This window comes from Vidua macroura, chromosome 1, assembly GCF_024509145.1.
Source record: "Vidua macroura isolate BioBank_ID:100142 chromosome 1, ASM2450914v1, whole genome shotgun sequence".
NCBI classification, from domain to species: Eukaryota; Metazoa; Chordata; class Aves; order Passeriformes; family Viduidae; genus Vidua; species Vidua macroura.
This window is the reverse complement of record NC_071571.1, coordinates 35,125,963-35,143,033: the sequence shown is the minus strand read 5'-3', so window position 1 is coordinate 35,143,033 and position 17,071 is coordinate 35,125,963. Positions and strand designations below refer to the sequence as shown.

The window sequence follows — 17,071 nt, the reverse complement described above, 5'->3', positions numbered from 1 at the left end:
TTTCTGTCCAGTATATGCTGCAGGATAAACAAACCTGGTGTGCTGCTGTATCAGACTGCTGTTCGACAAGGGCCTGACTCACAGGGATACAGACTGCAGAAGGAAGGTTTGACAGAGCCCAAGATCTTCCATAATTATACACTAATTCTGTGTAAATATCTAAGAAACCTTAAGGTAGAAATTCAGCAGTTTTTTGGTTGTTTTGCTTTCTGAAACCAGAAAGTGAGTTCATTCGAAGCAAGAGCTGACTGAACACCTCTCAGGACTCATCCTTGTAGCTGTGGTGGTTTCAGTTTGAACCAACTCAGACCACCAGAACAAAGGGAGACTCTGAGCTCTCCTGACTCCTGTGCTCTGCTCCTCAGCCTGAGTAACAGAGTAGCTGGAACACAAGGATTCACCAAAGGAACAGTTGTGTTTATTCCATTACTCAACAGCCATTACCCAGATGAAGTCATAATAGCCAGTAAGACCCCATAAAATTATAATGCTTGAGAATAAATTAACTTGTCTGAATTTAACCCCAAATTAATAACCTTTGAATATTCTCTTTCCAGCTTCTTCACTGCAGTAGAACTGCTATAGCACTTAATCTAGTTATTGCTCTGGAAAAAAAGGGTGTGTTTTACTCTGCCATCTGGCACATGAAGCATTGATGCAAAATCCTTGCTGTCCCACAGCTTATTATGTGCTTTTCATAACTCCTCTTGAATAAATTCATGAACAGCATGTAAGATGTCTTAAAACAGTCTTAAAAATGATTGCTCTTTTAAACAGGGAAAGTACTCAAACAGTACATAACATGGCCACTGATATTCAATGCTGATGTTTTCTTTGAACATAATTTCTTGTGAATTGTGTCTTGCTGCAGTCTAGGTTTTCACAGTCATTGATACCCTATTCCCCAGATTAGCTATTCTGTAGATGTTTGTAACTGTACCATTCAGTTAAAGTATAAGAGGATTACAGATACCCGAGTGGCCAACCCATGGTAATGATTTCAACTGGGCGTTTTTGACTCTAAAAAAAAAAATCATGGCACCCTAACCAGAAATCAGAACCTCAGCACATAAAAGTTATATGTGTGTACACCTTCATGTTCTTGTCTGTGTTATGCACAATATTTGTGTCTTCCTTTGGGTTTTGTGGTTTTTTTTTTTTCCTTGCAATAGTTTTCCATTCTATTAATTTCCATACTCCCAGCCGGGACCCCCAAAAACCAAAGGGTTAAATTAAAAAGAACAAATTCAGTTGAAATGAGAAGTGATATTTTCTGGTATAAATCATCTCACCAGATCACAGCAAAACTTTACCTTTGCAAGGCAGTTATTTCACTCCTTGTAGGACATAAACTGCCAGGATACAAACTGTACTTACAGCCATTATTTCAAATGTGGGACCTAATCAGGCAGTGATGGGACAAACACACCTGAACCTCTAGCAAATATGGATATTTAACAATTTCTGTTAAGATACAGACTCTGAACATATGGGCAGCTGTTTTCTGACTCAGTGAAGTATCTGTGCTAGTCCTTTTCATACCATCGTCCATAGAGAGCAGCTGTCAGGAGGCCAGCAGATGTTCTATTTTTGCTAAGGAAATAGTAGTTGTTTTTCCAGCCCATGTGATCAGCAAAGTCCAAGGTAACACCAGATGTCAGCAACAAGGGAAAGATGTAAGGGGTGCTCATATTTCCCCATAGCTGGAAATCTATCAGAGCAGTGGCATCTGTGACCTCCTGTCCACAAGTGCTAAAGCTGAGACCACCACATTTCACCAAGGCACAGGCCTGGACATAGTATGTGCCATGCACTGTATGGAGCCCATCAAAAACTCCCAAAGCATATAATTCCTCAGTTAGAACAGCTCTCTGATAGTTCAAGTAACAACAAAGGGTATTGGCACAAACCTGGAGCTCTCCCTTTTCCCCCCATAACGGAACAAAAGTGAAGTTGTCATACATCATTTCTGCATAAAAGGAAGGAGGTGACTGTTCCTTTCCTTTTTCAGATTCTCTGCTAGGAGTCTCTTCTTGCTCCTTATAGCAAACTTCGTCATCCAGTGAGGTGCTTGTAGAGGTGCTGCATGAGTCATGTAAGTTCTCTCTAAATCTTTCATTACTCTCTAAATTGGTTTTATAATCTGCAGTATTCACAGGAATTTCTGCTACTATGAGCTTGCCACCATAACTTTCCATGTTGTGGTAGATGAATGATTTGACTGGAGTGTATATGCCACTCCCTGTCATGCCCAAGGTAGGGTGGTGGATGTTGGCTGCTAAAATATTGACATTGAAAGCTGTTGCAAAAGCTTGTTGAAACTCTACAGCAGACAGAAGTGGGAGCTGGTTCATCCAGGCAGTTGGATAAACAATTTGCTTCAAACTGTATTGTCTGATGAGGTTCACTGCAGGCTCAAAAAAGAGTATATCAAAGCAAGTGAACATGCCAAACTTGCCAGCAAAAGGGGTGTCAAAGAATGCATAGTCTGGCTCTGGAGGGGTGTCAAAAGCGTACTCAAAGTACAGATTGTGTTTGCGATACGTGGCCAGCAGCGCGCCGTCCGCGGCAAACGCCACGTTGGTGTTGAACTGGTACCTCCCGTCCGACGGGCACCGAGGATCCGAGTGCTCACACGGCTGCTTGGTCCCTAAGTTGGCCACAAGGAATATCTTGTTCTTCAGAGCCATGCAGCTCAGGCGCTGAATGACCTGGAGAACAGCATGGAGAAATGTGAGTGCTTCAGAATGTGATGAGTTAAGTTTTACTTAAGCATCTATGACTTACTTAATACTATCCAAATTATTATTTTGGAAATTCAAAATTGAACACATTTAACCATATCTGTAAAATTTAAAAGCACTGATGATTTTGTGACAAGAGTTACTGGAAGTAGTAGCTTTGTAGGCAGAAATTTATTTCAGCTGTTTATTTTAAAACAGCTCTGAAAAAAATTGTCTAAGTTTTATTTCCTCAGAAGGAAGGCAGTAAATAAATCTATTCCAAGGGTGTTAATTTTTAGAAACTTGTGACTTTTAGGAGCACCAATGACTTTAAAACACTGTAGGTCAACTGAAAACTTTGCCAAGGCAGCACAACACATCTGTGTGTGCCTTTAGAACAGCAAATGTCTAATAATGATCATCTGCACCTGGACACCTGGATTTTCTTACTATAAATTTTTAAAAAGCAATTACTACCTATGACTTAGAGAAGCAGAGATGGAAAGGGATAGATCTTGCATATTACAGCAAAGAAATAGAAAACATTGCAGACCACTTTATTACTGGGATATTTCTTCCACAACACAGAGTGCTGTACCAAAGACTGACATTACTGCGATCTCCAAACAGCATGTGAATGGCAAAATAAGTTCTTGCTTGCTTGGCCATGATCATTGGTAACAAAGATTCAAATAGAGCATTGTTTACAACTGCGATTCATGTTCACACACAAATCCTGCTCACTAGGTACAGGCATGATTTCTTTCATTATATTGATTACTGGAAGAACTAGCAGTCTGTATTTACTGAGCATGGTTATTTTCAGTTTAGATCCAGAACAGTCAGTGACAATACTATTTTTGTAACATCCAGGTCATATCTTATGTAATCACGCTTGGTCTGTGCGAAGCTGTGACTTCTATTACGTTGTAGCAGGTAAGTCCTGTTACTTGTGCTAATCATTTGACAATGATTGCTGAGTCAGAATGCTGTGATGTCATTAAGTCATTAAAGCCAGGTAACAAGAATGCACCAAAAGGGAAGATACTACTGTCTTGTTTTCTATAAACCAATGTTGTTCAAACTAAAACCATACACAACAGATCATACACGAGAGCAGTAACCATTTCAGAGGTTGTGGAGGAGGAGATGACAAATCCAGATGGTTCATACAGAACTGATCTCCTTGCATGTATGGATCTAAACCCTCCTCTGCTAAGAATGAAACCAGCAGAGCTTGAGCATCCATGAAAACAGAATCTGGTACTCGGAGTTGTTAAACTTCTTGCTTACTTCCCTAAGCAAACCAACTTGAACTATTTCCCACTTGGAGCATTCAGTTATCCCACCCCTGCAGGCATCACCCCTACATTTACCTCTGTGTCATTGTACAAATAGGGCTCTCTGCAGGGATTCCACTTCCCAGAGTGTGAATGCGGAACAAAATCCAAGTAAGGGTAAATGGAGCTTCTGGTGAAGTTGAAGCCATGGATTCCATCTTCAGGAAAAACAATAATCTGTGCCCCCTGTATGTAAAGCAAAGACATGTTTTGTAGGCAAAGCAAAGGAAAAGGGGGGATCTCATGGGTAAAAAGAGCTAAAGTAAGTTAAGGATAACCGAATTATGTTTTGCCAATGGTATAGCTTGAAGATGTCTTTTCTTCAGCTTCATAGTAGGTGGAACTATGTAGTAGGTGTATATCTGTGTATAAAGAAAACTTGTTTAACCTGACACATACCTTTATCTTGAAAAATAATGCATTTGACATTATTTTAAGGGCATGCAAATAAGAGCATACTACATCCAATTTCTTACCAAAGGTATCCTCCCTTCACACAAGTTATGAGAATGTCATCATTCAGGTTAAAGACTGATGATGTTAAAACTTGTCTTAATTTTTTTATCAGAATGATGCTATTTGCAGATACACTTTGTCAAAGGTGCAGCATCACTTAATTAATTAGGTACAGCTCCCTGAATTTTTCCAAAGCAAATACAGACTAACAGACACATCCATGAAGAGACATCTCTAAATCCCATTATAGTAAAGGGTACTGTGAGTGTTGATTTCAGAAACAGCTTCACTGTGAAAGCAGTTCATAGTCTTGTAGAAATGTAGCCACACCAGAGGCTCTGCCTGAAATTCAGGGAGATCCGAATTGTTCCTAAAAATGAGGTGGATTCTTCTTAAATCAGACACAGCACCAGTGACTCAAATTCCTGTTAGTTTTCAAAAGTCAGCAAAAACATGTTACCTATGTGATGGCTTTGGGATAATTTATGTGTCTTGGGTGCAGGGCTGCATAAAAATTGCTATTATACTTCTGCCCAATCATCTGAACTTCTCAAAAAAAATAATATCACATTTTCAAATTATATAAAAGTAGTAATTATTCTCTCCCAGAACAACAGATCTCTGAAAATTGCAAGTCAGTTCTTCTCTGTGTAGGGCCAGTAACACTTGCTTCCTGTCACTAGAACCAGCCTGGGTTTTCTTGGGAGGGGAGGAAAGAGGGCTGTGCCTAAGAACAGCTGGCAATACTAGTCCCTCTCCTCTAAATATATTTAGACTGAGAACCATTCCATGGTGGGTAGAAGAAAGGAATGGAAAATTTTAGTTGCACAAAGTTGTTAAAAGCAGAACATTCATTTCCAAAGCATTTGACTTCCTTCGTTTTTAGAAACATTCAGGAATTTCCATTGAGAGCACTGGAATAAAACCAATCTCAAGACAGCTGCCAGCAAGACAAACTTTCAAGGAACCCCTTCCATTTAAGAAAGCAGAAAGGAGCTAGGTATTCTGACCAAAATAGAAAATTAATTTCCCTATAATAAATAATGATGGGCGTGTTTTTCCAAGCTTGGAATAGCCCGAGGCAGGCGGGATACTAATTCGCCTGCTTCTTTTTCAGAGCTGCTGGCAGGTCAGATCGTCTGAGAACCCAGACCATAGTTAGGGATACAAATATGGCTTTAGTTGCCTGGGAACACAAATGTGAAAGATTATCTTCAAAAAGCACTTCCTCTATATATACCCAGGGCACACACAAGTGCTGCCTGGAGCTGGGCCACACCTGCCTGGCAGCAGCCAGCACTTGCTGCTCATAGATGTCGAGGTTCCGGCCCATGAGCTCCAGCGCGGAGCGTCGCTCCACCAGCGCCGCCGGGGTCGGGCTCAGGATGGACTCGTGCTCGTACACAGCCGCCACGTAGTGCCCCTCCCTCCTCACTCTTCCCGAGACCACTTGATAGAAGAGAAAGCAGATGGGCAGCTGCCAGCACAGAGCCACCATGGTGAATGCCATAAATCTAGAGGAAAAAAACCCCAGACAGGTTGGGCGGGGGGAGCTTGAGAAAAATATCATGGCAGGAATTTAAATTTACAATTAAATGTAGATGGTAACTAAGGCTCTCAGCAGTGTGGTGCTTTTAAGTTCCTGAAGTTGTTTCTAAACCTTGAATCCATCTACACTGGTTCTTTAAACAACTGTGTCCTGTTCAAAAGTATTTAAGCTTTATATACAGTTCTAGTGATCTCCTTGCTTGGTTTCCCTTTATAATTAACATTTATTCATAGATTATTTCACCATATATCAAAACATTTTTGAGAAAAGTTTAAAGCAGCTCACAAATTTGCAGTTTCTCCCCCATTCAGTAATGAGAGTTGTATTTAAAAGTAGCATTTCCTAAAATTACTTGGAGACTGCATTTAGCAGTCAAGCAGAAGTAGGACTTATTTTATCAACACTGGAACAAATAATTGCCAAGAGAATTACACTAGACAATACTTCTGCGTCTATCATGAAAATGCCTCTCCTAATGGATTATGAATTCACTGTATTCTAACTCCACATATGAAATAGGTAAATATTTCTCTATAGTGCAGCTTTTTTTGAACACTTATAAAAATGTTGAGTGCAATTCAGATCTCCATTCCTCCCACGCAACGCAGATAAGTAAGTTTAAAAATGCTTTCATAGTAACAAAAATAAATCAAAGAATCTATACAAAATGGAGAAAATTTGCATTAGTTAGCTTTTCTTAGGAAAAAAATGAAGAATTATTGAGTCTGGAAGGCTGGGGCACTCTCTGCAATATGGGCTTCCCATATAACCTTTTGACTTCACAAGTTAGGAAAGGACTTAGAACAAGGACTGACACAGTCAATGGTTGTGCAACAGTTCAGAAAGACTACAGAAATGCTTTTTTATTCAGAATTATTCTCACAACATGAGAATTCTGTATTTGTCACCACAGTGTCACTAGTATCATTAAGCAATTAAATCCCAAATATCAGTGAAGTTGAAAGAGCGCAGGAGAGATTACTGGTGCTATATATTGATAGCTCTAAGTTCAGTTACTGACTTTTTAATTGTATTTGTGCTCTTGTATCCAAGAAAAAAAAAAGTTCCAAAACACTCTTAGTGCCCTTCAGTCTTTGTGATCTACAGCTCCCTGAATTTTTCCAAAGCAAATAAAGACTGACAGACACATGCATGAAGAGACTTCTCTAAAGTTCAGCAGTAAAAAAAAGATCAATTCTAAACTAATCACAGTCTTATTTTTATTCATGTTCTGTTAAATGTAGTTTTGTACCTAAAAAAAGAAAGTCTATAGCAAGTTAAGTGAAAATATCTCCTTGCTTGAATTCCAGGGTGAAAAGCAGCTAATAACAATCCTTGATACTGCTTCTTTTTTCCCTAAACACCAACTGCTTAGCACCTAACAATGAGCAAATGGAAAAAGCATTATGTAGGACAGCAAAATCATAACCTTGGTGCCCATGGTAGGCAGGAGAATTGTTTGCTCCACCAAAAGGTCTTAACGCATAATAGTAACACTTCTAAGGGTACAGGAGTAACTTAGCTGCTCAATGCTGATAAGCTCAACTACATATTCCTATTTTCTTGAGCTTTAATTAGCCAATGTGTCCATACATATGTGCCTTCAAGGGTAAATTTATTTAAAGTATGATGAAAACAGAATAAAACCTTGGCCTCTCTGTAATCAGATGGATTCAAGATACTGCATTTATGTGAACAGTTTTGAAAAATGATGTATGACAAACTATCGTTGCTATTCTGCATGTTGAGGAAAACATTTGGTACTTTTGGGGAGAGATTTGGCAATGCATACCAGGGGTGGAGGGGCCTCCTTGTCCTGTGCAGCTCAGCCTTGCAACTGAAATACCAAAGCACACGTGAAGATATAAAGCAGTAGCAGGAGGAGGGAGTTCAGGGGTGAGAAACCTCTCACAGTTAAGGAACATACTGAAAATAAACAAGCTGTGTTGCACTTCACTGACAAAACTCTCTTTTCTATTTCTTGTCACCCCTTCAAAGCCAAAATGCCTATTTAGGGCAGGAATGGGTTCTAGTCAGCTGCTCCTTAATAAAGTTGTCAACTAAGATGTAATTAGAATTCATCATTACTAGTGATGGAAAAAGCTGGAGAGTTTCAGATCACAAGATGGAATTGCTATGCATTAGAAAAACTGCCTTTTTAAAATCCAAACACACTAATTAAAAAAAAATTAACTGGTAATGAGCCTCTACAAAACGTTGTATTTTACAAACATGCTTGGAGAGGTCTTATTTTTCTACAAAGTTTCATTTCCTAGTGGTCAGAAACACTCAAAAGTACTAATCTGAATCTTTTGCTCATTTAGATGCACAAGAGGTTTAGCACCAAAAGTGCAACTACACAAGCCCATCTGGCTGAACCTGGGGCAACTAAAATAACTAAAATAATTCCTCTGAGTCCAGCTCTGGGTTGTGATTACTGCTAGTCCTACAGATGATGGCTGAGCACTTGTGTGAGTGCTCCCTAAAGCCTTTCCTGTCTGACAGCTTAAACAGGACTCTGCTCTCTCATGGATTGCTTCTAACACACAGAGCCATGACAAGCCCCAAGGCTGGGCTTGGGTATATTAAACTCTCCGGCCAAAATAAGGATACCAATAGGGTTTACTCAGCCCTTAGGCTGTTGAGATTCCAATCAGTGTGTCTCTGCCACACTCTGGATGTTTTTACTACTAGAAGATGTCACACCATCTCATAAATCCTTTCCTTGAAGAGAAGTTAATTTGCTTAGGATCTACAGAGCTGTCACCTCACCTGAGCCATGACTTTAAATTTTCATTACCTGAAATACTTTACAATTTTCTCTCTTTTTACGTCCCTTTCCTGTGATTTATGTGGTCCTTTGCCTAACAGACAAGCTTCAGCAGGATCATGTCGCCCAAGTAGAAATATTTCATAGCAGTATTACTGTCATGCAGTCACAATATTCCAGCTATAGTTCCTCACAAAGGGTAAAAAGACTGGTGTCCAAGTTTGGATGCCAAGTTTCCCCCTCAGTCACACTGTATCGTTTTCCTATTCACCTTTTCAGAACCATCTGATCTCAGTGTGTTGTGAAGTAAAGCATCCAGTCACTCACTTTTCAACAGCTTTGGAAGCTTAGAAGTCTGTCACCTGTAACCACACCTGGATGTAGACACAGAGAAAAGCAACACATACCCTTCTTCTTCACAATTCTACACTCAGCAGAATCTGAAGTAACAAGAGGTAGCACAGCACTAGTCTAGGTCCTCCTAAGTGATTAACAGCAAATGCATGTTTAGCTATGCCCAACATATAGTATAGTAACATAAATAGCAACATAAACAGTAATAATAGTAACATAAACAATAATGATTACTAGGCAAATATTCAGTTGGCTATGAAAAAATAAAGTGCTTTTTAGGTTGAATGATAACCATGGATTGTGATGTTGCTGCCATTCTGCTATATATTATACAACCTATTTTAAAAATACATAAAATATAGTGAAATTCAAGGGGGTTTCCACTGATACCTCATGTCTACTGCTTTTATTTGCTGCATTATATTACAGTATTTTATAATGTAGGTTTTGTGAAGGTTTTTGTAATCTATGCCATCTGTGTTTTGTCACCTATGTTTTGTTGTTGTTTGGCGCTTGAGGGCGAATGGAGCGCTGCTATCGTCAGTGGTTTGGCTGGACAAACCGGGCGGTGGCACGGACAAGCCGGACCGCGAGGCAAGGACATGCTGTCACCTGTGTCACTTCAGCGACACGTGCCGGGATGGGCAGAGCCGGTGCGCCATCCCTCAGCTGGGATTTTGTCAGAGTGTCTCGCACTCCTCTGGCGCTTCTCCTGCCGCGCGCCGGCCCCTCACACAACGCCTGTCCTTTGCCCCGCTGCGTGCTCGCCACCTCTGACCAGCCCCATACCGCCGGAGCGCTCGGGGCGGCTGTCCCGGGTACTGGGCAGCCCCGCGGCTCACGGACGCCACCGGGGCCGCTGCCGGGCCTGCAGCGATCCCTCCCAGCGCGATTCCTCCCAGCCCGGCCGACCCCGGGAAGACCCGACCGGGGACGGGTCCCGCTCCCGACCCCGCGCGCCGCGAGCCTCACGCTGCAGGGCCGGCGCCTCGCGGCCTCTGATTGGCTGCCCGCGCTGGCCAATAGGAAGCTACCCCGGTCTCCGCCCCGCGCCGCCCGCCAGCCGGGTCAGGGGTGGGTCCCTCAGGGCCGCCCCCTCCGCTGCCTGATTGGCCGAGCCGCCTGTCAGTCACTGCGCGCGCCCTTCGCCCCGGGTGCCGGTCCGGCCCGGTCCAGGCGGGCAGCGGGGCCGGGGCAGCGGGGCCGGCATGGAGGGCGAGGCGGTCAGCGGAGCGCAGCTCATCGCCCAGGCCCTCAAGGCGCAAGTAAGAGCGCGGGGGCGGGGACCGGGACCGGCAGCCTGCGGTCCGGGATAGCCTGCGGCGAGTGAATGTGTGCGGCCGGACTCACCCCGACCGGCACCGCCGCTCTCCCGGGGGCGGACGGAAAGGGCTCGCCCCGCCGCTTTGTGGGAGGGCGGGAGAGGAAGGGAGGTTCCGCCGCACAGCCCCAGGAGCGGCCCGGCCTCCGGGCGGTGTTCCCCAGGCCGACATTGATTCCCCTCTTCTGGAAGGCCTCCCCATTCCCAAGCATCCCCCTCCCGAGCTCAGCCGATCCCCCGTTACCACCAGGCGATGCCGAGGGTCCTCTGCGGCTCTGCCCGTGACAGCTGGATGTACCTCCTGCGCCTCCTTTACAGCGACGAAAACTCTGCGCTGTCTGTAAACTCGAGATGCTGCAGGCCTGGCACGGGTCTTGGGAGAAGACTTTGCGTTTGGCCTGTGAAACAGAAAAGTAGTTCAGTTGTAATCCAGACAGGTGTAGTCTTCTTCATCTCTGTGTTTCTGTGGGCACGGTACTTTCCCAGCCATTTCTTGGGGGCTTTTTGCCGTTAATTTTCTGTGAAAGTGTGAGAACACAAGGTGCCATGAGGCATTTTTAGAGTAGAGGAAGCTGACGTACTGAGAATCAGGAAAGTGACATAGCAGAGACGTCCCGGGTAAGAATTGCTCAGTGGAAAGCACTAAACACACGTTCATTGAGGCACTGAACCATTGTCCCACTGCTTGTAAACTCCCAAAATTCAGAGCTTTCACAACCACGGGGCTGAGCTGCAAACATCAGCTGATGTTTCCACGGTGACCTGTGAGCTTCTCTGTGACAATATATGTTACATTTTAGTTTTAGATTGCCTGTGCAGTTAGCATGTCTGTGTTTGTTAGCACATGCTTATTAAAGCTGTCTTTTGGGAAAAAATCTGACTTTTCTCAACGTTTTTCTTTATAGAATATTGAATACATGTTTGGCATTGTTGGTATTCCAGTCACTGAAATCGCAATTGCAGCCCAGTCTGTTGGAATAAAATATGTGGGAATGAGAAATGAACAAGCTGTAAGTATATATCTGTAATAGGACCAACCCTTTCCTTAACTGTTTTACAATGGAATGAAACCCAGTTTAAGTTTTCCTACTAGAAATAATGTAGTCTCTGAATTTCCCTTTAAAGAACCTATACAGAAGCAGCCACTGTTATTTTGGAATAATAGAGAACATTGGTGCATTGGGTTGAGTGTTTCCTTGTGCCCTTCTTTTCCCATTTCCATTTTAAAGTGGCCCCTCCTTTTCAGTTAAAGGAATTGCATCTTCTTTCATTTAGAAATGCCATTCTCCAATAAGGGCACAAGGATAGGAGGAAAGAAAAAAAGAATTTCAAGACAGCATGTGATTGAGAACAGAAAAATTATAAAAAGTTATCTCCTTCAAGTGATATACTGTCAGATATTATCTGCCAGGTTTTGAGATGCTCATCCAGGGCTTTTTGTTTTTCTCTAGCTTTTTACACACTTCCCAGTATTGTCATTCTCACTCCAACTGTATTTTAGTTCTTTTTAGGACTTCATTACCTGCTCCTTTACTTTTTTTCTCCTTGTCTGTGTTGTGTTCTTAAGTGCCCAAAGAGGAAAGTTTTCCTGTTGATCAATAAACTTATTCTGACAATTTAAATAATTATATGTTTTTTCCTTAACTGTGTTTTAAAAGCTCACAGAATGGCAAACCATAGCAAGTAATAATGCTTCCAAGTGCACATGAGCATATACTTAGACTCTCTTATTTATGTATATTTCAACTTTCTTGTGTAGGTGTCAGAAATTAAGAGCCAAGCTCCTCAGCATTTTGATGTTACACCCCTAGTTCTGCATTTGTTTGGTTTACCACAGTAGTAACTCTTTAATCTCAGTAGTTTCTTGTGTAGTCTGAGGTTGAAGATAATAACCTTGTGTTTATAGGTTGTTTCCAAGGGTTGCTGCAGAAGATGGGGAGCTGGCTGCTAGCTGCTGAACTGGTGGCAGAGGGACCAGCAACTTTCCATACCTGATCTACAGCAGTTGCTAGTTTTCCTTAATTTATGTAGTTAATAACCTTTAGGATTGTCCCAGTCCTTAACAAAATATTGTTACAGTAGTTCTTCTAAATCAGGTGGTTGTAAGCTGTATGTTTTTTGCTGTCTACTCCTTACAGTGTTACATTGGAATGTGAGAATTTAGAGGAATGCATGTCTCTATGGAAAATCTGTAACATATGAGAGAGCCAAACATACACAAACCTGTTTTAAAGGTGTATTTGAGTCTTTGAAGAACTGGGAATTTGGCACAATCTTTATATTCCTGTAGGCCATTTAGCAAATATTTTAGTTTAGCTGTGGTTACTAACATGATTAAAATTAATTTCCTCATGTGTCTGTACTTAACAGAGAAGATTGCTTTGCACTACCAAATGAGATGTTCTATTCATTAGTGTTTACTAAATGAAGGAGACAAAAAACACTCTGCTGATCAATAATGAGCTGCTTTTGTTTAGTGGAATAAAAACAGCACAATTAATGTCAAAATGTCAGAATTTCTCTTCTTTGGGGACTCAAAAAGGAGGAATGAAGCTGCATCTTGTAGTGAGTTTTGGTTTGTTCTTTATCCTCAGTGAATAATAGAGTCATTTCTTGGCAAAGAGTGACAGGTTATATATAGTATATTCAAGATATAATCAGTATATACATGTCATCATTTTAAATGTCTCAGTTGTGTGATCTGGCTGTGGAGGATGTGTATACAGCTGCCTCCTCTGTTGGTGAAGCCAGCTCTATACGATATATGGAAAATTAAGGGTTTTTTCTCCAAGGGTTGAGTTTCTACCTCATTTCTAGGCCAGATGTAGCAAAAGAATTTCCCTGTAAAAGTGATAAAATTTAAATTAGTAGTGTTAATAGGAAACAGGGCCCATAAACCAGTTCAAACAGAATAAAATCTCATGGTGAGATAATAATCAAGCACTGTACTTGCTGGTTGGCATCCTTATGTTCTTATTCTGCCCAGGACAATGGTGGAGTCACCATCCCTGGAGGTGTTCAAAAACAGCTGGATGTGGCACTTAGGGCCATGCTCCAGCTGACAAGATGGTAATTGGTCACAGGTTGGACTTAGTGATCTTGGAGGTCTTTTCGAACCATAATAATTCTGTGAAAAGCTCATAAAACTGCAGAATAGAAGCACCTGATAAAACCATGAAGCTAAAAGTAGCACTACCAACACCCATAAGCTGGTCTCCTTTGGCCTGTAGTGTGGTGTAAGTTTGCCAGAAGCAGCTCGCCTGCACCCACATGCCCTTTGAACAGTGAAAGCTGTGTTGCAACTTCACAGGGTCATGTGTTTTTTGTATCTGTCCTTGGGTAATTAGAGATTGCTGCAGTTGTTCAGAAGACTGATAACCCAGCTCAGTTCTAAACTTTAAAACCCCCTTTACTATATGTTTATTTGTTAACAAAACACATTGTTTATGTTAGTTCTTAATCTTTGCTAATAATTATCACTACATATTGAAAGCAATCTCTTGATATTTGTATCCTAAGTTAGTTGTGAGCATACAATATGCTGGAGTTGGTGCCGCTGTGAAGGGAATAGGGCTCAAAGAACCCTTTAATAATGGCAGCTGGAACTAAAGTGAGCATCTTATCACCAGAGTACCCAATTATAGCTAAAATCAGATCTTCACTGTATTTAAAAATGAAAGAGGTAGGTTCTAAGACCAGAAGCTTACTTTAAAAAATTACAAAATATTGCAAAATGAGGGTTTTTTTCCATTAAGTGTTAGAACTCACTGATTTCAAGACAGGAGTATGAAAATATGAGAGACTGCACAATGTCACATGTGAATTCTTGAGTTCTGTTGTCACCTGTAAACTCCTTGATCACATGCTGTCACTTTGCCAGGTGAAATTTATATCCAAATGTTTAATATCACTACAGGAATAGCTTAAAAACGTACTCTGCAATAACACTGCAGGTGAGCTATGCCAACACATGGTGTAGATGTTACTTTTTGTGATTTAATTCAAAACATATTTTTTCTTTAAATGTGTGGTACCAAAGTGGAGTGAGATGTATTTCAGCAGCTCAGCTTGTAAAAGACAATCCCAAATCATCTAATTATGCTCTCCAATGTGAGATTTCAACCTTTTGCTTGATTTCTGAAATGCAATTCAGAATGGCTGCATTTCTGCTTGTTGTCTTTCTCTTGCAAGTCCCTCTTCCATGTTCATGTTCATCCAGAAGGCAGTGGAAAGCAGAAGTTTTGTATTTTGTTCTATTCATTTTTCTTCCCTGATTTTAGTTGGGTTTTTTGAACTGGTTGATTTTTTTCTTTTTCAAATCCCAAATAATCCTAACGTAATATCTTGTAACAACAGGAGCCTGAAATGTGGAGAGAAGTGGAGAAGAGTCTTGAGATTTTTCATATTAATCTTCATGGACACTTCTAATAGTGTGAAGGGTGAAATGGAGTTTTACTTACATTTAAGCTCCTATAGTCAGGGAAGAATCTGTACTTCCTTATTTTCAGTATTTTTGTTGAAAGTTATGTACAAAATATCATTAAATGTATAAATAATAGTAATAATAGTATCATTAACTCCAGTATTTTCAACAGGCCTGCTATGCTGCATCTGCTGTTGGATATTTGACTGGCAGGTATGTAAAGAGTGTGTAAAGCTGTTAAGAAATGCTCACTAGTTAAGAATTACCATTTTTTTATCTCATCACCTGGAATAGCAAGTGTCTCTGCCTGAATTAAATTTCAGTAAAATTTGTGTTGAATCAGATGCACTTCTTCCATTGTGAGCTTTCTTCATTGGTAACTGCTGATAAAACTGCAAACATAACCAAATTGCATATAAATGTTAGATGGCAGAGCAGATGTGATAGAAGAAGTCAGGAGCTGTGTTAGAATAATAAGCCTGTATGTATTGCCCACCTCTGTGTGGGTGGTACATAATTGGTCACTTGCTTTTCTAATTGGATTGATACAGCTTCATAGTTTCTGATTTCCATGTCTTCCTGTAGTCATTCATACAAATTCCTAGCCATTCATGAGTTTTGGTGACATCGGTAAAACTTTAATGTTCTGTATTTCAGCACCTTACTCATTTTTGTTGATTATTTATTTGGTGTTCCCTGTGCTCACTTTCCTTTTCTCTCTTCCTCTTTTTTCTTTTTGTATTTTCTGTGTAGACCAGGAGTATGTCTTGTGGTGTCCGGTCCAGGTTTCTTACACACCCTTGGTGGGATGGCAAATGCAACCATTAACTGCTGGTAATTCAACTGCATTTCCCTTTAAAATTTCAATAATTGTGTGTTTTTACTTGTTTCAGATATTGAGCTCCACAGTATTTAGTATTTTACTTTTTTTCCCTTTCATGTGGATAATAAGAAAGGAATTCTTCCTTTATCAACCTTTAAATTAATTTAGTTACATTTTCTGTGTTCTCATGGATAAAATTCTTGGTTTTGTCCTATCTCATATTGTGCATATTAGAAAATCTATCAGTATAGCTGGCTGTATGGATGTGTTTGAAGATGAAGTCAATATTAGCCTGTAATGCTCTCATGATCGTGGAGATCATCTTAAAGGTGTTTGTTAAACTTCAATTCATACTGCCTTTGAATTACTGTATTTCATTCGTGAGTACATTGACAACTGCATTGTTAAAATCCCTGTTTGCTCCCCACACAGACATTTAGAGCAGTAATTAAGTATTGAATTAAATGATGTACAGAGGGATAGTATTTACTCCTATAAGCCTTCACTGAGATGTGACAGCTTTGTCTGGTCTGCCACTGAAAGCTGTTCAGAAAGCTATACTGAGGTATTTTGGGAAGAAGCTGTAGCAATACCAAGCAGATATGTTCACAAAACAGAATGTGATCCCGAGCACTGTGATCTGGAGCACTGAATTAGCAGTGGCTGATGGACAAGGGAAGCTCAGTAATGGGAACACTACAAATCAAATCTGACATTTTGAAAAAAGTCCTCTAGTGTTCAAATTCTTTTTTTTAAATATGAGTTACTGACTAAAGTTTGCTGTCACTATTTGACCTTAGGCTAAAAAAGATTATAGGAAAACCTTGCTTTTGAACAGTCAGGAGTTTGATTATAAGAAAGAAATGTGTATGTAATTTACTATGGATTTGCAGGAGACATTTCTGAGGGTAAGCTGCATTTTCAAGGGTAAAACCTCTTGATACTTCACGCTGAAAATTATCTGCCATACTGCTGCCTGTTTTCCTGTCTCATTCTGAGCAAGACTTTGTACCGCAGTCTGGCTATGACAATAAACTCCAAAGTGTGTGATAGTTGGTAAGATTTGGAGTAAACACAAGCATGCTGAAATTGCAGTTAAATTTTTTTTCAGTTTACTAAAGTTCTTCTCCTGCAAGTCCATAAGACTTACCATTATTGGTTTCATTATAGTCAAATGTTCTTTCTGCTTCACTGTTGTTTTTGCCTTGCTTTATAAGCACTGCTCATCAAAATGTCTACAATATTGTGACAGTAGTACAATGATTTCCTTGAGGGAAAAATTTCTTTCTAGTCAGAATTATTTAAAATTTCA

General features: G+C 40.7%; 2 protein-coding genes across 7 annotated transcripts in view; one reads left to right on the top strand and one right to left on the bottom strand.

The window, feature by feature from the left end:
* Positions 1-396: 396 nt before the first annotated feature.
* On the bottom strand, positions 397-11,112 carry BTD (biotinidase). Of its 6 annotated transcripts, XM_053976726.1 has the most exons (5): positions 9,110-9,165; positions 7,861-7,905; positions 5,799-6,033; positions 4,100-4,249; positions 397-2,711 (listed from the first exon to the last, which is right to left on the bottom strand). In XM_053976726.1, exons 3-5 carry the CDS (start codon positions 6,027-6,029, stop codon positions 1,527-1,529), a joined length of 1,566 nt encoding a protein of 521 aa, XP_053832701.1. In that variant the 5' UTR covers positions 6,030-6,033; positions 7,861-7,905; positions 9,110-9,165; the 3' UTR covers positions 397-1,526. The 6 variants fall into 6 exon arrangements, with proteins under 6 accessions (XP_053832701.1, XP_053832717.1, XP_053832685.1 ...); XM_053976742.1 differs by lacking the exons at positions 7,861-7,905; positions 9,110-9,165 and adding an exon at positions 10,758-11,112; XM_053976710.1 differs by lacking the exons at positions 7,861-7,905; positions 9,110-9,165 and adding an exon at positions 9,583-9,648.
* Positions 10,342-17,071, top strand: part of HACL1 (2-hydroxyacyl-CoA lyase 1) — a 21,047-nt gene continuing 14,317 nt past the window's right edge. Inside the window, exons 1-4 of the mRNA XM_053976690.1 lie at positions 10,342-10,457; positions 11,419-11,523; positions 15,109-15,149; positions 15,690-15,770. Coding sequence (XP_053832665.1) covers positions 10,401-10,457; positions 11,419-11,523; positions 15,109-15,149; positions 15,690-15,770 — 284 coding nt within the window. The 5' untranslated portion in view covers positions 10,342-10,400. The remainder of the gene's footprint in view (positions 10,458-11,418; positions 11,524-15,108; positions 15,150-15,689; positions 15,771-17,071) is intronic.